This window comes from Dromaius novaehollandiae, chromosome 5 (assembly GCF_036370855.1).
Source record: "Dromaius novaehollandiae isolate bDroNov1 chromosome 5, bDroNov1.hap1, whole genome shotgun sequence".
NCBI classification, from domain to species: domain Eukaryota; kingdom Metazoa; phylum Chordata; class Aves; order Casuariiformes; family Dromaiidae; genus Dromaius; species Dromaius novaehollandiae.
In genome coordinates, this window is record NC_088102.1 from 60673060 (window position 1) to 60696843 (window position 23784).

At 37.2% G+C, this 23784-nt stretch overlaps 1 protein-coding gene and 1 long non-coding RNA gene across 7 annotated transcripts in view; one reads left to right on the forward strand and one right to left on the reverse strand.

The window, feature by feature from the left end:
- Nucleotides 1–6860, forward strand: part of GALNT18 (polypeptide N-acetylgalactosaminyltransferase 18) — a 318319-nt gene extending 311459 nt beyond the window's left edge. For 2 of the 5 annotated variants that reach the window (XM_064512992.1, XM_064512991.1), the window contains exon 12: nucleotides 6503–6855. In XM_064512992.1, coding sequence (XP_064369062.1) covers nucleotides 6503–6673 — 171 coding nt within the window. In that variant the 3' untranslated portion in view covers nucleotides 6674–6855. Of the gene's footprint in view, nucleotides 1–6502 lie in introns of all 5 variants that reach the window. The other 3 variants (XM_064512990.1, XM_064512989.1, XM_064512993.1) reach the window with 3 other exon arrangements.
- The window catches only part of LOC112985687 (uncharacterized), a 207284-nt gene that overhangs the window by 74194 nt on the left and 109306 nt on the right, over nucleotides 1–23784 (reverse strand). The gene's annotated exons all lie outside the window — the stretch shown is intronic.

Sequence of the window (23784 nt, forward strand, 5' to 3'; positions counted from 1 at the left end):
GTCTCGCATCTCTCTTCTGCTATACCGTATCACTTTCTGAGCTCCTCAGATAGTGTAAATACGGCACCAAATAGTCAGCCACTTCCATCCATGACTGGACATATAGAGCAAGTGATTATTCTACACGGAGTCATAAAAATTACGTTATCAGTTGTTTTCTATTTTCAGATAAAGTCAGAGATAGCATCATAAACTAATTTGACAATTCATCAATAACAATGCTCTTTGATGTAGAGCATGAATAGCTTTTTTCTAGTTTTTCCCCATATGAAAGAGGGGTGTAAAAGATATATATCAAATAAGACAGCCTTGGAGTTCACTCAGATTTTACTAGGGGAATCTTAACAAATGCAGTGTATTTTCAGCAGTGTACAGGTACTGCCCTCCCATAAGCAGAATGCATCTCCTCCTAGTATCTTTCAGTGCTCAGGCCTTCCTTTCAGGGAATCTCTAGAAAAATTAGGTGGTTTAGATAGTGCTCATTCCCAATCTAGCAAAAAACTGTGAATGTATGAGGATGCTCAAGACTTAACATGAAGCACACTCTCTGGCATATCTCACTGAAAGTTACATTGTATTAGTTGGACACTAAGCATTAACTAGCCTTAAAGCATTACAAAATTTTAAATTATCTTTTATGCAGATAAAATCAGGGTTAGGACTATGTGGATGGAGTCCTTATACATACAGTTTTAGAAGAAGTAAATACTGATTAAATTGAGTTTGTTCTAGAATCTTTCAGAAGAGATTCATATGCCAACAAATGTTGAAATTTTAATTTTTCATCCTATGTATTTGTTGATATGCTAGATGATTGTATAGATGTAGTAATTTAAAAGAGAAGCCCCTTTTTTGTCTATACCTCAAGAAAATAACTGGTTGTGGTATGTTTGTTTCCAGAGTGTTTACTATTAAGCTACCACAAAAAGAAAAAAAACTCTTCCATTTTGCACTGATCAACTGAAAAATTCTGACAAAAATCATCGCAATTTCCTAATCAATCCGCAAATTAGCTGTAAGTTGGCATCCTCGTTAAATAACTGCCAAAAACCTATTGACTGCAGCAGAACAACATCTGAAAAGATTTAAACAAGACATAAGAAGCTATTTGTTTCTATATATTCTTTGGCTGCTATATATTCAGCTGATGTTTTCCAAATTCCTTAAATTTTTTTTTTTAATAATAAATACAAAAAATACTAAACAAGCCAATATTCTCTTGAAAATATGACTTGAGAACTGAGACTAAAACGTTTCTTATCACAAGAAATTATGAAGTTTGAAACATTAAGGAAAATTTAAACTGAAAAAAGAAAAAAGCTGCCAGGGCTTCTGTCTACCTTCTACATGCTTCAGCAACAGCTGCTTGAATTCGAAAGCAGTATCAAGATAGCTTGGGGAAGAAATAATTCATGTACAGAAAGGTAGTGAAGTCAAAAGAACGTTTCCTCAGCCAGAAGACTCCAAAGGTAAGAGGTCAGTGATACTGTTTCATGATATATATATATACACACACACACATATATATGTATATATATAGAGAGAGAGGTGTGTGTGTGCGTGCTGTGTGTGTGTATATACATATGTGTGTATATGTACATATACACACACACACACACACAAATGTGTATATACATATGTTTTCAATGTATGTTTCAAAATGAGCTGGAAAAAATGGCATGAGTACATTTCATCTTAAAATTTTGCTTACGTAATGTAACAAAATGTTAACAGCTATTTAACTGAAGTTTCTGCCAGTGACATCCTCAATGCCTGCTTTTTTAATTTTAAAATTATGTGCCTTGTTTCTATTCATTCTTCAGGTTGACCCTCCTTAAATGACCAAGTTGATATTGTGATTAAAGAACCAATTATTTTCATCCAAGAGATGGAACAAAACGAATAGCCTTTTCCCCTTCAATTTACTGTAAACAGTATCCCCCCCCCTCCTCTTTTTTTAAAGGCTGCTCATACTGGAAAGTTTATAATGGATCTCCCATGCTATTCACTCCCCAAATTAACGAGACCAGAACAAGGCAGGCTAGAAATATAAGATTTTATTTGCCTTTGGCATTAAAGCAAGATGCAAACATAGCTTTACTATTCTCAGTGACAAATACTTATAAGGCTGATGGTAGTCAAAAAAGCAGAAAAATATGCACTTTAAGACAGTCACCTTTGATTCTGCGCTGCAAGCTATGAAAAAGTATCAGCCTTCTTCCCTTATGTTCATGACATAACATTTCCACAATTTATTTCAAGAAGTCTCCTTAAGGAATTTAAGGAAGGTACAGTTACAACAAAATAATCCTTACCAAATAATGGTAAATGTAAAATTAATTCCAAGCCACACAGCTGGAGATTGTACGTTTCAAGAAAGAAGGAAAACGAGAAAGAAAAAAAAAATTAAAACTGTGGGAAAAGCTTTCTCTATCCAAGGAACACTAAAGTTAAGCAAACAAATATGCTGGAATGGCATCAGAGGAAAAGCACTATATTAGACTCTTGGGAGAAGAATTAATAGCAATAATGCAAATTGTACAAGGGCCATGACTTCTAAACTACAGGTCTTGAGAATCTCATGCACCCTTGAACATCTATAAAATACCAATTCTTCCTTCCTCATTCAGCCACGAAGCCTTTGGTACCCAACATGATCTGTTGAAAGAATATTCTTTACAGCAATTATAGCAAGCAACTGGTATTTGCCAGTTTTAGTTGCAGAAGAGCTGGACTTTTCATCTGTACAGACAGTTCTACAGAAGACATTGACTCTACTTGTGATAAAAAATAGTGTGTGATATGCAGAGTTCTCTTTTGCTCTTCTTTAATATTTCAGCTACTTTGGGCTAGGATTTCCATTTTCTTTTCGATAACTCATGAAAGAGAGAAGGGAGACACCTTCTAGGAAGTCAAGGAGATACAGTGCATAGGTCCCAGTTTACCAGAAAAACTGCTCATTATACTCAGTGTAGGGCTTCGAGTGCCGGGTCGGCTTTGAGTGCCAGGTCCTCAGCAATAACAATATTAAAAAAAATAAAAAAGCCCTTGTAATGCACTGTTTAATAAGAGGATACAGTTCTGTACTCCTGCAATGCGTTCCATTAGAAGATTTCACACTGTTCTACAAATGACAATGACTCAATCACACACACACACACACACACACACACACACACACACACACACACACACAAAAAAGGACAGACTGGGGAAATAACTTGCCCAAAGTCACTCATCAAGTCTGTCAGAGACAAAAACAAAAAACCCCACCTCAATCGGACCACCAGACAACCACTAAACATCCCCTTCCCCTGAATTTTGATTACCTCAAATGATACATCATGTGTTTGTGAAGTTAGTGCTGCTGTTTGCAACACAGTGCAGATGAGAGACCACTGTTTCAAACAAACGCAAGTGGCTCAGTATCATGGATGCAAAGTATTCACGGTGCAAATTTTAGAGTTCAGATAGGTATAACTACCTTAGAATACAAAGGAAAACCTATTGCTATCCCTATGTATTTCAGAATCCAACAGAGTTTGTCTCTGTCCAGTGCTGCAGATTGCCTCGATTGTAAATCAAAATATTTATTGCCCTTCTGTGGGCTGCTAGTCAGTGCTGTCTCCTTCCAAATAGGAGACACAGACCCATGGCACAGGAGTCAATCTCCTCCAGCTCTGAATGAATAAATACATGAATAGGAAAGCACCAAAATCTTTCTTTTCCTAGCTACTAAACATGGAACCTAGACAGTACTGAGTATTAGAAGACTTTTAATTGGTAATTACATTTTGCACTGTACATCAGTCTATGAAGTGTGAAGAAAGCAGTTACTGAAATAATGTCTTTTAGAAAAAAGTTGTACCTTACAGGAACATTTTTACCACTGACATACAAAACTCATCTGTCCTCTTTAATGCCTAACCCCTAGAGTGAGTCTATTATTCTGAGACTCCGACCTCTCACCAATGGCTATATAACCCTTAAGCAAGGCTTCATAACGCACACTTGATGAATTCTGCTAACAGATTTGACAATTAATCATCAAAACGTTCAACACGTGATGAGCCAGCCTGCCTTTTTAATGTTTACCCGTGTCAGTGTATTAACAGGCATACTTCAAAATCAAAACTCAAGATGTAAAAATATTTACCGACAGACAATAACAGAGTCTTAGAGGTACACACACAGGTGGGATCACGGCTGAGACATTTAAATATCTCCAGTGTTCAGTCTGAACAAGAACTTTCTGTAGAATGCTAACATACAAAGGAAAAAAACCCACAATCTTTCAAGTATATTCTTCATTTGATCTTCAGTTGCAAAGCAATTCAACTATTCCTTCTGATGAACCGCAAATCCTATAGCTGAATTCGATAAGCCATGCATAGTCTTAAGGAAATGAGAAAAGAAAACATTTTGACTTCGGAACTTCCTAAAGAAGCTAGCAGAAAACTCTTTTTATTGGAAAGCTACTATCTAGGATGATACTGTGCCCTAAATTAACACCGACTTTTGAAGAGTCCCAGAGAAATCCGTGCCACTTGAGCTACCACTAATTGAAACCTACAGCGTGCCACTGGGGGCCTTATGCACCATTTTAAACTGACAGCTTCAGAAGTCTGGCAGAAACTCTGGCTGAAGAAGCCTTCCGCTCTTTCTTGATGAAAGCGGAGTTATGCCTCGGAAATTGTTTCATTTTAAGAATTACTAAAGCAAGTTGGAGTGACAGTTCTTTATAAACAATACAGGGAGATCAGATCAACAGTATGAGTTTGTTATTTACTGCCTTTTAAATCTATTGTCCCTGCTCAGAGGATGAGGCAGAATTAGATTTCAATTAGATGTGCAAACACTGAAAGACAGGAGAACAAACTTTACGGGCACTCGGCAGTTTTGAGGAAGAATGTTAGCAGCTGCCTGATAACCCCAACAGTTTCCTACAGAATCTCTACATTCATATGAAGAAACAGGTAACATAAAGCCCACAACTCTTGGCTGTGATTCAGTACAGGATTTTCTTCTAGAACTGCCTTTCTGAATCAGAAAGTAAAAAGTCAGGGAAACTAGAATGTATGCAGAGAACTCACAGGCAGGACAACTGACAGGAAACAAATTCCCCCAAAACACAAGAGTTAATTCTTCCATGACTTAGTACGCAGTATTTCATTTGTTATAAAGCAGATTCTTTACCATGCTGGATCACTTTGAGATGATATGCCAGTCTTTGCAGTTCAGTCTTCCCAGTGGTTCAAGCTACAAGCTGAGAGCTTCAAAACCCTCTTCATTCTTTATTTATGAACTGGTACTTTGATCAACCCTGCCAGTTACTCTTTCCTCCTCCCCATTTTCGTCCTTCATCACTCCCTTGCCAAAATTCTGTTTTAGATGAGTATATAGAGCAACACTGAGGATTACAGAGAGCAATACACTGAGGATTATTTTGTCTGTTAACTTCAGAAACAGATAAAAATCAAATAGACTCCATCACCCAATTTTCCTGTCAGTCTCTTCCTTTTCAAAAAAGCCCAAACACTCTCTAGGAAAATTAAAGTCAAAAAGGTGGCCTTGCAATCACTTGGGAAAAAACACTCCCCATTTCTGAATAGATTAAAAATATGCAGCACAAGACATAACCCAATTCAATTCACACTGAGCAGACAAATTTAGCTGTGCATATGGGTAAGCTTCTTAACAAGGGTGGTGAAAAGCTTTTGCAAGCAGCTGGCAGATCTTCCATTTAATTTACTGCTGCTGGTGATGGGGTTAACTGACTAACAGTGTGACTGAAGCTTTGAACAGATGTCAATCAACATTGCAATCAAGAGGAAAATATACAGAATTCTGAAGGGACATACAGTGTGAAACCACACGTAATCCTTGTGACTGCATGGCATGACTCTGCATAATACACAATGGAAATGCAGTACACTGTGAGCCTCCAGGATCTTCTTGTTTTAATTTCATAATACTGTAATAGTTCAAGTTCCTTAGAGAAAGAAAACTAGAAACTGAGGAAGCAGGTGCCATTCGGAGGTAAGAGGCTGTGGGCAATTCATCTTAAAACTCTCCCCAGTCAGGGGAATCAACTGTGGATGCCCTGGTCTGAAAGACTGCAATGGATGCTTTATTGTTGTTGCCCTTTTCTGAGTAACAGCAGTAAAGAAGTCCAGTCAGTTTTAACTTGATCATAACCAGAATCTGTTTATTTCTTGCACTGGTATTCAGAGCTGGGGAACTACAAAACAGATGCGAATGATAGTTGCTTCAGTCTGCTGTTGCTGGTGCTGTGAGAGCTCAGTACAGCTTTCAGAGTCCGAGGGAAGCTGGACCCATAGCTCCATAATAAAACTATACCTACAATATCATAGACACTGACTTGACTGCCATGGAATATGAATTCTATTCCAGTATTAACAAGGTGTGACCCTCTTCATTACTTAAGTTGGCAGTTTTATGATACTGTCAGGATTTAAGTGTGTCCATTTTCCTTTTACAGATGATGGTCCCATCAGGATCTTCAATCAAGGTTCAGTTCTTAAGCCCTACTAGGGCTTCAGTAGCATGGCAGAGAGGAGATATTGATAGCATTCCTGAACCACTTTATTTTACTCTGAAGCATCGTAAGAAGTCATCTAGCTCCAATTTCCATGACACAGCCATCAAATAATGGAACAATCAGCATCCCACTGATTGCAGAAATCAGAAATATCAGTGACCACTGTTCTGTTATAGAAGGAGTAAGCTCAGTTCCACTTCGTGCCTGCATTTGAGTTTCTCTTTCCTTATTAATGACAACTGCTTTGTGTGAACATAGGTTTTTGCATCACAATTCATGCCACAGTTACTAAGGATACGAGGGGTTCTGTGGTATCCCTTTTACCTTGTTTAGTGAATAACGAAAAAACTGAGGTAGAAGTAAATACCCACAAAGAAAAAAAAATAAATAATGTGACAACAAATTACACTGCTGTTCTACATGACTACAAATTACACTGCTGTGACTCTTCCTTATTCATGCCTGGACAAACCCTCTTTCAGATTTAAACCAAACAAAGCATAGAGTTAGGCTCCTTGTTATGCAGGCAAGACTTCAGATTAGTGTCAACCAGGTGACAGTGACAACAGTCTCTGATCTCTAGATATAGGTCCTCTTATTTATCACAGAAGATCATAACGCTACCTCTAAGCTACCCCTTAAATTCTTTTTCAAGGTTTCATTCAGATGCTATTAGGCCAGAAATATGCAGTGTCTAATGAAAGCTTTCCAAGAACTGAGATGAAGTACCTATGCTTATTTAGGTAAACTTTTTGACTGCAGCCTACAGCCATCTCAGTGTAGAAAGCAATTACTTGGAAAGAGATAGGCACATCTGCTCCAGCAATATATTAGAACACTGAACACTTATTCTTTATCTTAAAAATATAAACTAAAGTTTTTGACAGCTTTTGAAAAACAAAAGAACCTCTTTTGTGCTTATTAAAAAATAACAACAAATCAAAACAAACAAAAAAGCACCACAGACACAAACCACAAACAGCCTTAGATGCCTGCAGTTGTTCAGCTAGAAAAGCTGAAGTTCATTACTAATATGCTACATTAGAATAGATCAACAGACCACCCACTTCTGTATTTCATCATTTTCTTCTAGATGCTTCAGAAAAAGCATGCCTGCTTTCTTTACATAGGATCCATATAAGTATTACGTAATGCTGCATAACATGTAACATTATTGTTGCATGGGGATTTGCTCCTCAGGAATTTACTCCCCAGGCAGACCAGATGTACTACTGCTCAACAGTTAACATCCTCTGCAAATATTATCTTAAGAAAAGAATATGCAATTGCATTATCACATTTCTACCAAAACTTCTTCTAAACCTTACTAGTTTGCTTCACTGAAGTCTCATGCCAATGGTAAACTCAAATTGTCTGAAATTATTAAAAGTAATATTGGTACAGACAAGATTCTCTCTTTTGGCTGGGTGTTTTCTTGCCTTTGAGTTGCTCATTAGAATGAGCAGGTCTAGCTGGAGGACTCCATCCATGACCTTGCCTGAACTTCTTGTGAAGTCACAACTCTGCTTTCTGAGACCAGAAGAAAGAGAGAATGTAACTCATGAGCTTAAATGGTTGAAAATGTAGAACAATTCCTATAAAACTGAGCAGCCGATCCAGAAAGAAGAAAGACACTTCCTCATAAAATGAAGTTGGACACTTTACCAAGAGAGCTATGTTAATGTTAGAAAGCTGAAAAAGGACATATTCTTTAGATCCAACATGTAGACAAGGCATAAACTTTGATATACAATGTACAGTGTTACAAGAAAATAAGCATTGACAATGGCAAAGTTTATATATAGTCTGAAGGATGTATTCTTCGTGTATACAAGTCAGACTGCAGAATGCATGTACTGCATTCTGAATACACCTGTGATGGTGTGCCAAGTTTGCATCTAGCTCTACTTTTTTGTGGCTTGAAATCATTTTTAGCCTTGCCATATATGAGATTACTCCATTAAGGGAAAAAAAAAAAACACGCACACAACACACATGCCCTTGCAAACCCTCAAATACAAACAAATCTATTCCCTTGAGTACAAATTTCTGGAATCAAACTCTAAAGTTGCTTCTAAAGCCAGAAGACTGAACAATACACATAAAAAGTAGTCTTTTCCAAATGCATGTGTAGTCGCTGTCAGCATGGATATGGGAGAGGAACACTTGCCTTAACAAATCCAAGCTGTAGTTCATAATAACCCATAATGTTTTATGAAATCAATTTCTCATATCTTACTAGATCATGAAGTGGCAGGATTTCTCAGTTCTGCCTGTCCATACCAAGGTGTAAAAATTATTTTCAGTGTATTTCTTGAATTTGATCCTGTGCTTCAGAAATATGTTTTTGAGTACTAAAAACAGCCATATATAAGTTGTATTTCTCTTCTAGTACTTTCCTCCATAGTTGTTTCTGTCACTTTCACTTTTAACCTATCTAGGCAACCCCACAATTCTAAAATATCTTTACAGGATATTCAAGCAGTGCTCCACCATATCGAAACTAGAGGTTACATTTGTATAGGGAGTCAACCTAAAAGCTGTTCCGCAATAGCTTCTAATGCTTCATCATGACTTTTTTTTTTTTCCTTTTTTAAACTAAGGGTACACTGCCATGTAAACCAAAGCAGAGCTTCAAAGCTGTAAAAACAGGACATGCACTAAGTGGTTTTCCCAAGCTGTAATTGAGAGCTTAGCAGGAGACTGTAGTCTACTGGAACATGACAACCCACACAACTTAATCCTTCCCATCACTGATGTGATTCTACATCACAAATCCAGGAATTCCAGGAGGGACCGGCAGTACTTCTGCCACTGGGCGTGGCATCCCTATCAAGAACCATTGATACCTCTTGATCTTGACAGGCATCTATAGCTTTCAGTCTTGGACTGATTTTGCTCTCCGTAGGCACCGGCAACTATGAACATTGACCATTCTCAATTTCAAGAGGTCTCAATGAGTACTGATTTCCAGACATATTGCTAGTGAACAACATCTATCAATATCAATCCCTACTGATAGGAATAAAATATATAGGTTTCACTCTTGGATCAACTTTGCTCTCCGTAGGCACCAACAACTATCAACACTGACAGTTCACAATATCAAGAGGCCTCGATGAGCATCAATTTCCAGATGTATCACGAGGGAATGACATCTGTAGATATCAATCCCTATTGACAGGCATTGATACCTCTCAATCTTGACAGCCATTGATTCCTATTTCCATACCTACTGATAGGGATCAATTTCCATACATATCAATAGTTATAGATAACTATCAATATCAATCCCTACTGATAGTCATTGATAACTCTAGATCTTGCCCAGCATCTACAGCTTACAGACTTCCATGTCTCCAGCTGACCCTGCTTTGCCTTTATTGAAGCACAGTTCCAGAGCACCTCGGAGTAAGCTGACCTTAATGCAAATCCTTACTCCTTCACTCTTCTTTGTCTAGTCAGCTACTTCCCACTGGACATTAAGACCTAATCATCAAAAAGATGTTTCACTGCCGTTCTCACTGCATTTGGGTATGTACTTCTCTGTATTGTGCTGAATGAAGATGAAGAGCTCCAAAGAGGCAATCATACACTGAACTTCTGCACTTCTTGCAGCAGCCTGCAGGCCCACAGTAAAGAATGAACAATTTGGGATGCAAGAGATCTTGTGGTACCAGATAGGTTCAGCAGACCAAAACCGTGGCTCTGCTGCAGCATGCTGTCAGACTTACTGCACTGTATATTCCTTAGTATTTTATCTGGGGTGACCTGCTCCTAACTTGTGGCTGAACTGTTAAGTGATTTTGGCCTATACAGGAGAAGGCAAATAAATTTAGATGCACAACGGCTTAAAACCGTGATCTATACCTTTATTTTGACAAGGTTTCAACCTTCTTCCTCAACATAAATATACTACTCTGACAAGCTTATATACTTACACCAATATACATGTATATACACAAACACACAATAAAGAGTGTGTATATTTATATATAAATGCACTATATATATACACATAAACTTACATACTTATATATAGTGAAACTGTTTTTTCAAGAATCTGACAACTCTTTTCTTTACTTGAACCAAATTTTAATAAAGACACAATCCACAAACACAGGACTCTCCTCTGCTACTATGTCCATTGAAATACTTACTGATTAGAGAAGAACACGCTTATGCTGAGCTGCGTATCATTTTCAATTGTTGGCTTCATTCATTTGAATTTCCATTATATTTGATTTTAAGTACACACTATTTCCAGTGAAGCTTATAAGTAAAGCTACCAAATGTTCTTACAGAATATTCCAAGTGCTATACAGCAGCAGTTTATTTCCAATTATTTAACTGCAGTAAAGTCATTCTAGGACTTTTTGGTTGCTGTTAAATATGCAGAATAGTAACCTCTTCAGCGATGCCCTGCAGGGCGGTCAGAGAAAGGATACTGATGAGCTTGAGAAATATAAGCCTAACTTCAGTGTACTAAACCAAGGAGCGAAAAACACAACAGACATTTTAAGACAAATCTAAACAATGTTTCACAAAGGTACTAACTAGCTACCCTCATTTTACAGACTGAGAAAGCTATTACACAAATGATATGACGGATAGGATAGAAAACAGAGCACAAATCCACAAGTAGCATATCTGTGTACGTCCCCCATAGTCTTACATCCAAAGACCTGAGCACGCCTGGTATATGCAGCAAATTAACTCTTAGCTCCTGTCACACTTCATCAAATGAGTAGACATATACCAATGCATGTGTCCAGACTCATCCTTCCCTAGGACTAGTGTCTTCTAATTCCAACTTCTGCAATTCCTTACTGCACCATACCAATTCTGTGGTTGAGATTAATTCAAAAAAGTAGACTGCAAACTCTTCCCGGAATATTTACAATTCATTTTTCTTAGCTCTGATGAGTGTAATAATTCATATTTAATTATGCTTTACTGCTAGACTTGAAGAACTTGAAAGTAAGAGGAGATAGATTGCATCTCTGCTCTTGAAAATTCACCTAGCAACAAACCGCCTTTCTATTAGTTATTATTAATAAACACTCAGCTACATGTCATTACTGAAGTACAACAGAGACAGACCAGAAAACTGCTGATGTCTGAAGGGATAGCAAAGATTAAAACTTGCCTTTCGAGCTATGCTCTTTGTCACATTTTTATACCTTTAATTTCCTCTCATTCTAACCTGACTAATATCCTGCTACTGAGATTGCAGTTACTATTTTTAGTAAATTGAGTATGGTTATATGATATATTTTTGACTTTTTAAAAACTTTTTCTATTTTAGCCTACAGACTGAGCATGTTTTCTCAGAGCTAGTTCCATGTCAGCTTCTACTGTCTTTGACTACATAGATTGAATTGGACTTTAAAAAAATTATCTAAATTTTAACAAACCAGGAAAAAAACCCAACACCTACTAAAGCAAAAATAAAATTCCAAGCCAATTATTAAAAAACGTAGGAAGTACTTTGGTCATGAAATCTTAATTCGGACTCTTTGCATGTAAAGACATTGTGAAAAATTTTCTCCCTATCAGAGTCCTGCCTTCTATAAAATTTTGTCTGCTGGAGGCTGATCTCGCATAGCTTGTTTCCTAGCCACAACTACAGGGTTAGCTAGTTACTTGGACTGCATAAAGAATTTCTAACTATGTCAAAACTTAACTCCTTCAAGTTAAACAGCAATCAAAAAATGTTGAGGTTTGTGTAGGCCTCATCTTCGGTAGGAAAACAGGAGTTGGAGTTCTTATCTCTAAGATTCAACTCCTTCCCTCCTCTTCTAACTCTTCATAGGGCTGGTGCTTTGGATCTAACATAACCCACAGCACCTGATGCCTTCACATCTGTCACTGCCATTCTTGAAAGATCAAGACCTAACTGACTTTGACTGAAGTGCATGAAACTGCAAAGGTAAGAGATGAACTGAGAAGGATTTTTGCTCTTCTTGCAAGTAACAACATACTGTAAACGGATTCGGATACCAAGGTACTCTAAACAGAATTCAGAAAGTAACCAAGAAAACAGAATCATTTATGCTTAGATTCTAAAAAGATGTCTGGTTTTAGGGGTGGTTATAGCATATTCACCATTTTCTTGTTATCTTCTCAACAACTGTGAAAAGAATAATCATTCAAACTGTGAAAAGAATAATCATTCACTGAATATATTTGTTTCCCTCTCTTTCTGTATGGCTGCAGATTCCACAGATCACCGCTTCCTAGTCAGGTCGTTATGACTGAGTAATAAGTAGTTTACAGGGGTCAATCTACAGCTGCTCAAAGGCATTCAATGACATTTCCTCTACACTCCCACACCACAAACAAGCAAACATAAAATGACATTGTAAAAAAAAAAAAAAGAAAAAAAAAAGAAAAAAAGGCTGCAGCAGGGCTGTAATTTAAACAAAAACATTGTGTTAGCTATAAAGAGTCTATGCCCTGTTTCATGCAGAATTCTGAAAACCTTGATTTTGTTCCAAGGCAACTTCAAATATTTAGTAAAATAGATCTGTCATATTCCTGCTTTTGAACTCTGCTCAACAGTTTAGATCTATTTGTAGACCTACACCATTTTAAAACAGGCTCCAAGGAAAAAAAGCTTCAAGTTTAACACTATCTTTAGCACCTCTTTTATTGCTTTGACTACTCACTCTGAAGACCTGCTGCTGCTGAGAGCAGGAGTTTGATCTGCTCCCCTGAATATACTGTCAAATTGCAAACAATAATAGGCCAGTTGAACTGGCTGTAGCCAACACAACCAATGAAAATGCCTGTAGTAGCACTAGTATCCAAAACCTAAGACAGTCATATCTAGATGTCATTGGGAACTAGTGAGACACAATGTGGGAGTTTTGGACACATTCATTTTTAGCAAAATTCAGCCTGCACCTTTTTCCAAGTGACTGAGAGACCGTATTATAGACATTATTTAGAAACTAGTGAAAGAAAAGAGGAAGAGAAAAGGGCCAGGGGTGGGGAAATGAAGCAGCCTTCCCCCACTCCCTCCTTCCTTTTTATGGTTTCACATCAGACAAAACCAATCTCCTAGCTGCTTGGAGCAAAAGCTCTGATGCTGTTGCTTCTTCAGAACTTTCTGATGCTCTCTCAATGGGAAACTTAGAGCAAGATAAGGTCCCAGTATCTGCAGTGTCAATCAAACTAAAAAGAAAGATTTTCTCCCTTAACCTCTTCCTTTTTGTGCTTACCTACTCATTGCACATTCCCACAAGGCGTTAAACAGTGTGCATGCAGGCTTATGCTCCTTCCAGTCCTCCATGAAAGGTGATATTGCAATGCTGAAGGAACTGAGTGCATACTGTCATTTAATTAGGGTGACCTCTATCTTTGAGTATAGCAGGAGAGCGGTGTTTTCAAGATACATATATCCATCTTGTGCTGTCATGATACAAGTATCCGTCTTGCGCAGAGTTAGCCTTTAGAAAGTGGCACCTAAACATATCATAATAGTTAGAGCCTATTTAGGAACTTCCATTACGCCATTCTAAGGATTTGTTTTGGGGAAGGTTCTATGATGTACAGAATTCCATATGTTTGCTCTGGGCTTCATTTTTAAAAGACTACAAGTCTATTCATTTACCAGCAGTAAGGCTCCCCAGTTAACAAGAGCTGTTTATTTCAAGATTCCTGCCATTTCAGAGTGAGTAACTGTCACTAACTTCTCTCACTGAATATATGTTTTCTCTACTGCATTTCCTAACTGTATCCCCTATTCCAAACTATGTTTTTCAGGCCAAAAATAGATGGCTTTTTTTTGGTATATGGAAAGCACAATGTTCTCCAGACATAAATAAAACAGATTGATAACATGAGTCAACGGTACTGCCTGACACCCAGCAGATGGCCAGATGCAAAGTTACCTGATGTCCCTTTGCTGGATCATTATTCTGGAAAACATGCTTTTCTGCTGACTGTAGAATTCATCATGAAATATTTGTCCAATTTGATGCTGAAGAAAGTTCTGATCTGATATACTACAGCTAATCAAATTAGTGGTAAAAATAAACATCCTAAGATCAAAACCTATGAGAATACCCAAGCAATCTAACAGCTGGGTGAAGAAAAAGAACCTAGTTGAGTATTACTGCTTACAGGATTATTTTAGCTTCACTAAGCATACTGCAATTGTGAAAGTGCATATTGGTAAAACAGCAGAGGGAAGCTTAGAGTGTTGCCACCACTTCAGCTCCAAAAGCTTCTAATACAAAACTAATTAAAAGGAAAATATAAGCTCCATGATAGTCTTTAAAACAAGCACCGGAGTACAAGATTACAGCAGTATGTCTCGTCTGTGTAAGACTTTGTCTGGTACCTGCACACATCAACTAAATCTGTTGAGAGCATAATTTAAAATACCGCCTATGAAGGATATGTTCTTTCAGAAACAATTTAACTCAGATGCTATTTTGCACGATGAAGAATCTGACTCATTGAATTAAAAGAAAGGGATACCATTGAGTCATTAGCATGTTATGTCTCCATCTGAAAAAAACTTGTTAATTATTTTAAATTAATCTCTGACAAAGAGTAAGAGATTTCAAAGTAAAAAGGAAAACACTGATTCAGAAACGCAGGTTTTCTTTTCATACAGATTTCCCCAGCAATACAAAACACAAAGGAAAACGTGGCGGGTGGGAAGGGGGAAATTGTAACGTAGATGTCACATTGTATAAACAGAAAAGGTAAAGAAATAGAGAGCTTCTCAGATGTGCATCTTCTCAGCTGCTAAGCAACCGTAGTTCTTCAAACATAGCTCATGTTACTGGTACTTTTCAGCATCAAATATTTCACTTATTTGGCAGGCTGTAGATTGTACAGAGCTATAATTCTTGTCAGCATTACTGCAACCATATCACTTTTGTTACTCAATTGGGCTTATATGTATTCTAGCAAAATGTATGCCACTTAATCTGTGGACATGTTTGATTTAGAGATATATTGTCAGCACTATCTCAAAGAAGAAAAAAAGAGAGCAACCACTCTGGCCTTCCTGACATTTGCTTTGTCAGTCTTCAGTCTGTCTGTCTTTACCGCATAGTAATACCAACCCTTATTCTCAGACAACATCAGACATTTTAGATTAATATTTTTAATAGAAAATGATCTAGAGGACCACCTTATGAAATTATGAAAGGACTGCAAATGATCATTTATTGATTTTAGCAATGAAAACACTCCATCTAACATTGTAAGTACAAGTCTATCTTATATTCCCCCCCTCATTAAAAATATAATGGAAGTGTTTTAAGTTGAAATTCATGCTAGAAAGTTAGGGCTGAGCAACAAACAAAAAAAAAAATCAAGGGAAGGCTGATTTACATTTTTTTTTCATCTGGAATTTTTCATGCCGATATCCAGTTCTTTAATAAGCTCCTAAAATACAGATGTAATATTTTAAACTGTTCTCAAGGCAATTCCTTGTGGTAAACCAACAGTCTTCTTTCCCCTGACAATTCCCTTCCTCATTTTTTTCTTTCCCAAAAGACCACAGATGGAAAAACTCAAAAAGCAAGGAGAGGAAACACTCAGTTCTCATTTCAAAGATCAAGAGAGGAAAACCAGAAGAGGAATCCTTGTTCTCCAAAACCCAGAAATAAAAGGCACTGGAGATATTTGCTTTGCTACCTGGAAAACTGGGAAGCAAATTCAGGGAATGCACTAACTCTGCCTTGCCAACATGTAGCAAAGTAAAGCCACGAACTAGCCATCCCTCCACACCCCTTGGAGAACCAATACAGGATGCACAGTTGCAATTCCTTCCTGTGTATCACACAGCAAGTGTAAAAGAGTAAGACCAGTCATTCTATTAAAAATAATAATAATAATAATCTCCACCAGTCACTTCTCTGCCCACATCTACACTGGAGGTATTATCGATGAGTCATGTCAGTTTAATTTGGATTGAAAACTGTAAGAAGTAACAATTCTCTCTCTATAGGCTTTGAAAGCTCCATACTCTTATATTTTTCATTTTTCTTATCTCACAAAATTTTATAGCTGCATAACTTATAGGCAAGTAAGGCCCAAACTTTGCTGAAGGCATTTGGTACTGAATGCCAAATTCCCCACTGAAACAAGCAAGCCATGCTCCAAATTCAGATCCAGAGCTTAATTCAGCTAAAAGATAGTTTTGGTTGGAGACGTTGGACAGCTCTTTCATTGTCACTTACTCATATTAATATATCCATTTTATCCAACTATTCCATGGCTCAAAATCACACACACAAACGGAGATTTGCTGAGCTATGCAAGAATAGGGTCACTCACAGTTCTGAGCCAGAGGTCTTACGAAATATGTTAAAAATACACTTCTTTTAGAAACAGATTTTCCTTCTGCAAGAGAACATCAGGTGAGGCACTCAGCACTTTTCCTTAGTCCCTTCAAAGTTGTGAATCTATCAGTCAAAGGTTCTGTCCTTACTCTCCTAGGAGTACTAATCTCATTTATTTTGCCTACTCCTATTACTTATCTATTATTGTGCTATTACAGGACCATTTCCATTTGCAGTTACAGAATGCTAACACCATTCTTTATGCTCTATTAGGTCTTCCAAATAGATACCTAGAAATTACTTTAAATTGAAATATCTTTTTTCTTTTTTTTGAGATTTTTCTTTTCTGTTGAAAGATTCAGTCCTCTTCAAAGCAACAAAGATTTGCAGACTTTGACGTCAGAAAGGGCCAAAGTAGTTGTTCTACTGAACAGGACGCAGACTGCATAGTTTCTGAAGGTGATTCTCACATCCCACCCATAGCTTTTAGACAAACATCAGTATCTCTTCCAGTTACTAACTGCAATCAGTTATTGACTCAAGCGCACGAGTCATTTTCTGCCTTTCTACTTCATCCACTTCAGATAAGAACCAGGCAAAAAAACAGATCCCTCAGGGGAAGCACAGATTTTGCACCTGAATTATTTTTCCAGGCACATAAAAGAAAAATCAAGAATTTAAAAGAAATTGAGTTAGCATATTTTCCAAAAAGTCCGCTTGAACTCTGCTCTGCAGTTTTATATAAATACTTGCTTTCAGATATGTGGATAATAAGAAATCCTCTAAAGTCCCTTGTGACTATCTCAGAAAAAAATCCCAGATGTCATTATCCAGGGAGGGAGAACAGAAGTCAAAAGAGACATAATTACTGAAGTTTTCTTGAAACTACAGAGAAAACTGTAACTTTACTCAATAACATAATGTTTTTGAAACGTCTTTTAAGTAATGCACAAACTGTAGCACTTCAACAATGAGATGCACCCCAGCAATTAGCTTTTTTTTTTTAAAGAAAATAAATACCGACTTAGTAGAAACGTTTCATATTCACAAAAAGAATTCTAAGGATTTCAGCCCAGAAATTAATCTCATGTTTTTCAACTTAAAGCATGATCCCTTATGGCATGCATTCAAGTCCAAGAGAGGCTTTGAAAGAATATATTTAGGTAACTGAGTTAAAAAGGACACCAGCATCAGCAGAGATTGGAAAAGGCATTTGTTTACATTTAGCCTAAAGGCTAACTTAAAAAAAAGATTTTTTTACATGGGCTTGTTTGAGGACTTTGTTCAGGGGTGTGTATGTTTTGTTTTATTTTTTTTTAAATGAAGACATTCACTATCGGAACAGAATTCAGTTTCAGCTTGAGAATGGAAAAAATGTGTGAATAGCTTAACTGGTTTTCCAAACCAGAGCCCATGAACCTCTCTTCATTGATTGCCCGGTTGCTAAAATGACATACAAGTAGATGTAAAAATTTTAGAGGTGAGAATCTGTTTAAAAGAAACAAACAAACAAAAAAATATGAACCTCTTTGCTTATTAGTAAGTTTTTCGTGAGTGTTGCAAAACCTGAGAAGACAGTATAAGAAAACTGAGATTCAAACTTTACCCTCTGTTACTTGGAACTGTGTGTTGCCAGTGAGTCCAGGCCCAATCCTGCATGTTTTGGTCAGGCAAAATTTTCACTAAATTGAGAGGATGTTTTCTTAGAGAAAGTGGCAAACAAGTATGTTTCATAACTGTTCAATGTAATAGTTGAGAAAGGGCTTTGTGCATTAAATAATGCAAGGGCATTTGTCACTGCATTCACATATTACTCAGCATGAAATACTGCTGTCATCTCACAAATCATTTCACATGACAGGATTCACGTGGCTTAGTTTTTCCATGTGAAAGACGACAGGAGTCTTGCTATAGCTGAATTGCATAAAATGATAGTTTAGGATGCAAAGCAAGATATTCAAAGGTCAGGAAATTATAAAAGATAACATCCCTCAGTCACAACAACTCAGTCTGAATGCATATATTAGAACTTCCCCCAAAGGCCCCAAACTCCTTCAGTTCACATGCTAGACAATACACGAGGCAGTGACTGCAATGTGTTTTTCTGGGTCCAGTGTCACTTTATGCCTTAGTTAGCATCTGTAAAACGCAGAAAGTCCTCCATACAAGAAGTGCAGTCTACTACACAGAGCTATGTGCAGGACTCTCAGTCTTAATGAACCTCACAGTCCCCCTCAGGTAGTCCCTGGATTGTAAGTGCTGGAGACTGAATTTTTTTTACTGGGAGAAGGTACGTTTTACTACTTGATCAATTAGAGATCATTTGGTACTTCAGCTCTGATGAGGGGAAATCTAGATGTAGAGAGAAGTGTTTTATGCTTGCACAATATTTAAAGGCTCTAATTCAGCACCAGGGAGGATGTTTTATTTTATCATCTTTAAATTGTTAAGACAAGGAAGCTTTTAGGTTCATGTGAAAGAGGTACTGAAGAATCCTAATAAAAATTCACACACAGCTCAATATTAATTCATTTTGCCACTCAACTACATGCTTGATGTTACCCTGAAAATATACGAAAGCATGTTTTGACCGACACCTCCATGTCTAAAGTATCAGGCCCATTCTATCACACTGGAACTCCTCGACTTTACCAAGGCCAGAAGCTTGGAAAATTTGCTACGCTTATTTGGTCTAAGCATGGTGCTGGATTATTTCAAAGAGAAACTATATTTCTAATACCGCTTGACTTTCACAAAATTGTAAATCTCAAATAAATTACCTCTGCATAGCTTCCATACTTATATCAACTGTCATAAACTGAAACCAGAGTAGTTTTTTAGGCTTCTCTGAGTTGGGCTAAGAAATCAGAGTAATAGATTGGTTTTTTTAAAGCTATTTCACATAAACCTATTACTTTGATTTCTTAGCTCTACTCCAGAGAAGCCCAGAATTTATTCTTTGTCACATGTTTTCATGACCATGTACATGATTGTTAATCAGCTGAGACACAGGAGTTAAGCATGTTGCTACCAGATGTCATGTGAAATAGATTTGAAAAAAATCAAATTTGGTAGTGACATGTATAACTCCTTTCTTCTGCATTTTGATTCAGCTGATTAACAGTCATGTACATGATCATGAGAACACATCTGGGGATAAAAGTCTTCACTTAAAATCCTGAGCCAGGGGCCTTGCAGTAAGCTAGTAACACTGATTAACTGAACATGTAGCAGCAGCATTAAAAGTATTGCTCTGATCTCCAAAAAGGCTTCCTATCTTATTTATTTCACCTGCATCATAGCTCTCTCTAGTTCCCAAATTTATTGTATCATAAAAGGCACCAATGCGAAATCAGCAGCATAGAATTGTGATACAGTTTTATACACATATTAAATTTTGTAATGCTTAAAACTCTTATGTTCTACTGCTGCAGTATTTCATTACTTTTAAATTAATTGTTCAACCAAGAAGTTGTGGATCCGAAGCTAAACTTTCATCACAAGTAGAAAATAGTAGTGACACCACTACAGGCTCACTATCGACAAGCAGAAGCACATCTGGAAAGATCACAGAATCCTGGCTCTCCTTGAACCTTTTCCTAGGAAGCAGTCTTAATCACAGACTTTGAAGACAGATGCAAAGACTTCACAGAGCTTTAAAACAAAGGAAAAGATAAGGTTCTATCTCACAATAGGTCAGCAAACTAGGTGTGCTGATTTATCTTCAGGAAGTTAAATTCATCTTCTATTTCCATATCCATCAGAAACTTGGGAAATGGTCTGTCTGCCTGAGGTTCAGAATCTCCTCAATCTCTTACCTAGGATAAGACAACTGCAAACAGAAGCAAGTGGGTCAGTACCTTACTAAGGTCAGCAGGAGAGCTCTGTACAACTTGTTTTGGGGGCGGTAATTCAATGGATTAGAGTTTCAGAAGTTTACCAAGCATTAAAGAATGAAAATAAGGAAAGTGGAATCCATCTACTTATGATAGTTTTTTGTCTTTTTGTGTATGCAACAGATGCCAAGATTTTTAAAATTCAATATAACAGCTAATTCACCCAGTACTCACAAGCTTTATCTATTACCTCATCATATTTACATTTTTAGGTACCATGAATAGTATCAGTGGTGACAGTGCTTAATCAAAAATCATTTTGCACTCTGCAACTCCAAGAACTACAAAGGCAATACCAGAAAAATACAGTCAAACACAGGAAAAAAAAGAACACTGATCAAATTCATTAACCCAGTTGTTGTCTCTCTCCAGCCTTCTCATAAAGTACTGTCTTCTCAGTAATTTATCAGGGTCTCAACTTGCGAGAATGAAAGAAAATCCAATGCAACCAGTAGCTCCTACTTACAAAATGGCCACCATTCAGTATGTAACAAAAATGCCACTTTTACAAGCCAGACCAAGATGATTTAGGAAGAAAGCTACTACAACCAGAAGAGGGAAACCAAACAGAATCATTAGAAACCTAAGAAAAGGACTCTTAAATAACACCTAGCCCAACACCCTTAAGTCACTTACCTTTCACATGTCTCAGCCTAGGAGCAGGCTGAACTAGTGAAGGTTTGTCATTAAAGTAATTCTGCTGCCTTCTTCCCAGAGTAGGAGGGCTCAGTTCCAGTCACTGGCAGTAATGTGGTAGGACCAAGTTTCTAGAGGTTATCCATCCCCCTGTCCTCTTTCCAGGACTGCTAAGATTTGGAATGAGGCAAGGCTAGAAAACATTTGCTACCATGTCACACTAGCACTGACAAGGAGAAATAAGTGCTGTCAAACTATCGGTTAATAGTTTATTTTTTTCCCTCATACTATGCCTTTTCCTTTTTTGTTCTACAACACCTGCAGGCTTCTCCAGCCCTCAGGAGGATGTACTGGCCCCTGTAGCTAGACCTGCTGGTGGCCTCACCCCAGCTGTGTGCCATCATCTCTAATTCCTTACATCTAGTGCTATCTTAATCTTCTTCCTGCTTCATTTGTTACCCTGGAGGTCTCTGCAGTTTGCACTGTTGATCTGACCTGTTTTAGTATAACAAGAGAGGTGTATATGGCAAGTTTTTCCTGCTTAGATATAATACTATGAGGTATCTTACAAATCTGTTTCTTTGGGGAGGCAGAGAACTGGAGAGTTTGTTGTTTATTTACTCTAGCAAAGTGCCCACCCCTCTTAAGAATCTGGCAACTTCTGATTTTTTTCAGTTTAAATGGGTAGGTCAGTACAGGAAACCCACTGGTGATTTATCTTCACTTCTGCTAGACTTCACTGAGAGGAAAAAGTACAACTAGGAAGGTCAGACTCATTGAAGACTGAAGCTAAAGGTGGTGTAAAGTAAGATGTGTTGTATATGCACAGAATTAATTTGGCTCTTTTTAAAGTTAATGAATATTCCTTTCCCTGAAACCTTAAAAAAATCATGTAAGACCGGAATATTTGATTTTAAGAATTTTAATTTGGGACTGCAAGCAAAATATGAAGGGTGTAACTGATCATAAAATACTGCTGAACATACAGTAAATCTCTGGGATCTTATCATTTCTGTTTTGTCTCTATACATGGTGATTTTCCTTGAAAACTGAATTTCAATGTTATTTAATGTGTGCTAGTATCTGCAGTTTAAAAAAATCAGGAGAAGCATTGGCTTATACGTGGTGTTTTAGCTGTATTTGTTCAAGCACTTGTAACAGCTGTTACTTATGTCAGGAGTTCTATGGGACTCCTGAGAGCAAGCTATTGACCAAATGGCAGCTACTGATGCAGGCAAGGTTACTTAAACATGTAAAGTGTCTCTTCTTGGAACAGAAACTGCTACTTCTCTATTGCCTCTGAATTTTTATGAGACACAAATACTAAAAATATAATAACAGGCTAGAGTATTGTAATTAACTCTCAGGCTGACAAAGGAAGAAGAGACAAAGCACTGTTTGGCTGACAAAATGACCAAATGATGATCTATTGCTGTGAATTCAGTGTGCAGGACAATGTAGATTTAGTGGAATGTAAGACTAGGGCAAGATTAATGTGTAACAGTATTTAGATAGACATATGCTGTTTGTCACTGTAAGATATATCAATAATTTTCAAAATTAAAACATTCTGTATTTGTCATATTTTTCATCAGAATTTCAAGCAGTTCACTAGATTGAAAAAGAGACAGAGATGAAAAGCAATCAAGTGTGCACTTCAAAGAGGGAAGTAAGTTTCTGTACATGCGTATTTTCAATCTTAGTTGAACAGGAACTTTGACAAAGAGAAAAATAAGGGAAAACAAAGATTAACTGTTAAATCTATTCATACAATAGATCTGAGGAAGTGCATTCAGCACTATCACTCCCTGACTGAAAAATACATGATTTCATTGTTCATTTTGATGACACAACAGTAAATTAATGAGGGAGGTCTAAAGCTTCTGCCTGACCTCCTGAGTTGTATTGGTAACCAGTATACATGCATGTTTTTCCTAGCTCAAAAAGTGCATGAGAAGAAAGTCAGAGATGAAATGTGCATCTACAAGGTACCTCACCTTGAAAAACAAGACTAATAAAATACAGATGTTTACTGAGAGGGTAGGTAGAGGGTCAAATATTCTTACTAAACCGTAAGACTCCCCAAGCAGCAGGTATGCATGATACAGAACAGCGAAAACTAGAGCTTGGTTGAATTTTTATTACTATTCTCTATTTGTGGACTTCTGATACTTTTCCCCATTATACTTTTGTACTTCTTTGTGACTAATCTTTTCTGAAGAAATTGCTAACAGGGTGCTGGATGTGTTGATTTAACACACCTTCCCTTCATTCAGTGTAGAAACTTAAGAACTTTGCTGTCCACTTGAGAATTCTTCTCCTGGATGTAAGGTCCAGAGTCACTTTACTTTTGTGTCTAATGCAGCAGTAAGCCCTTTGT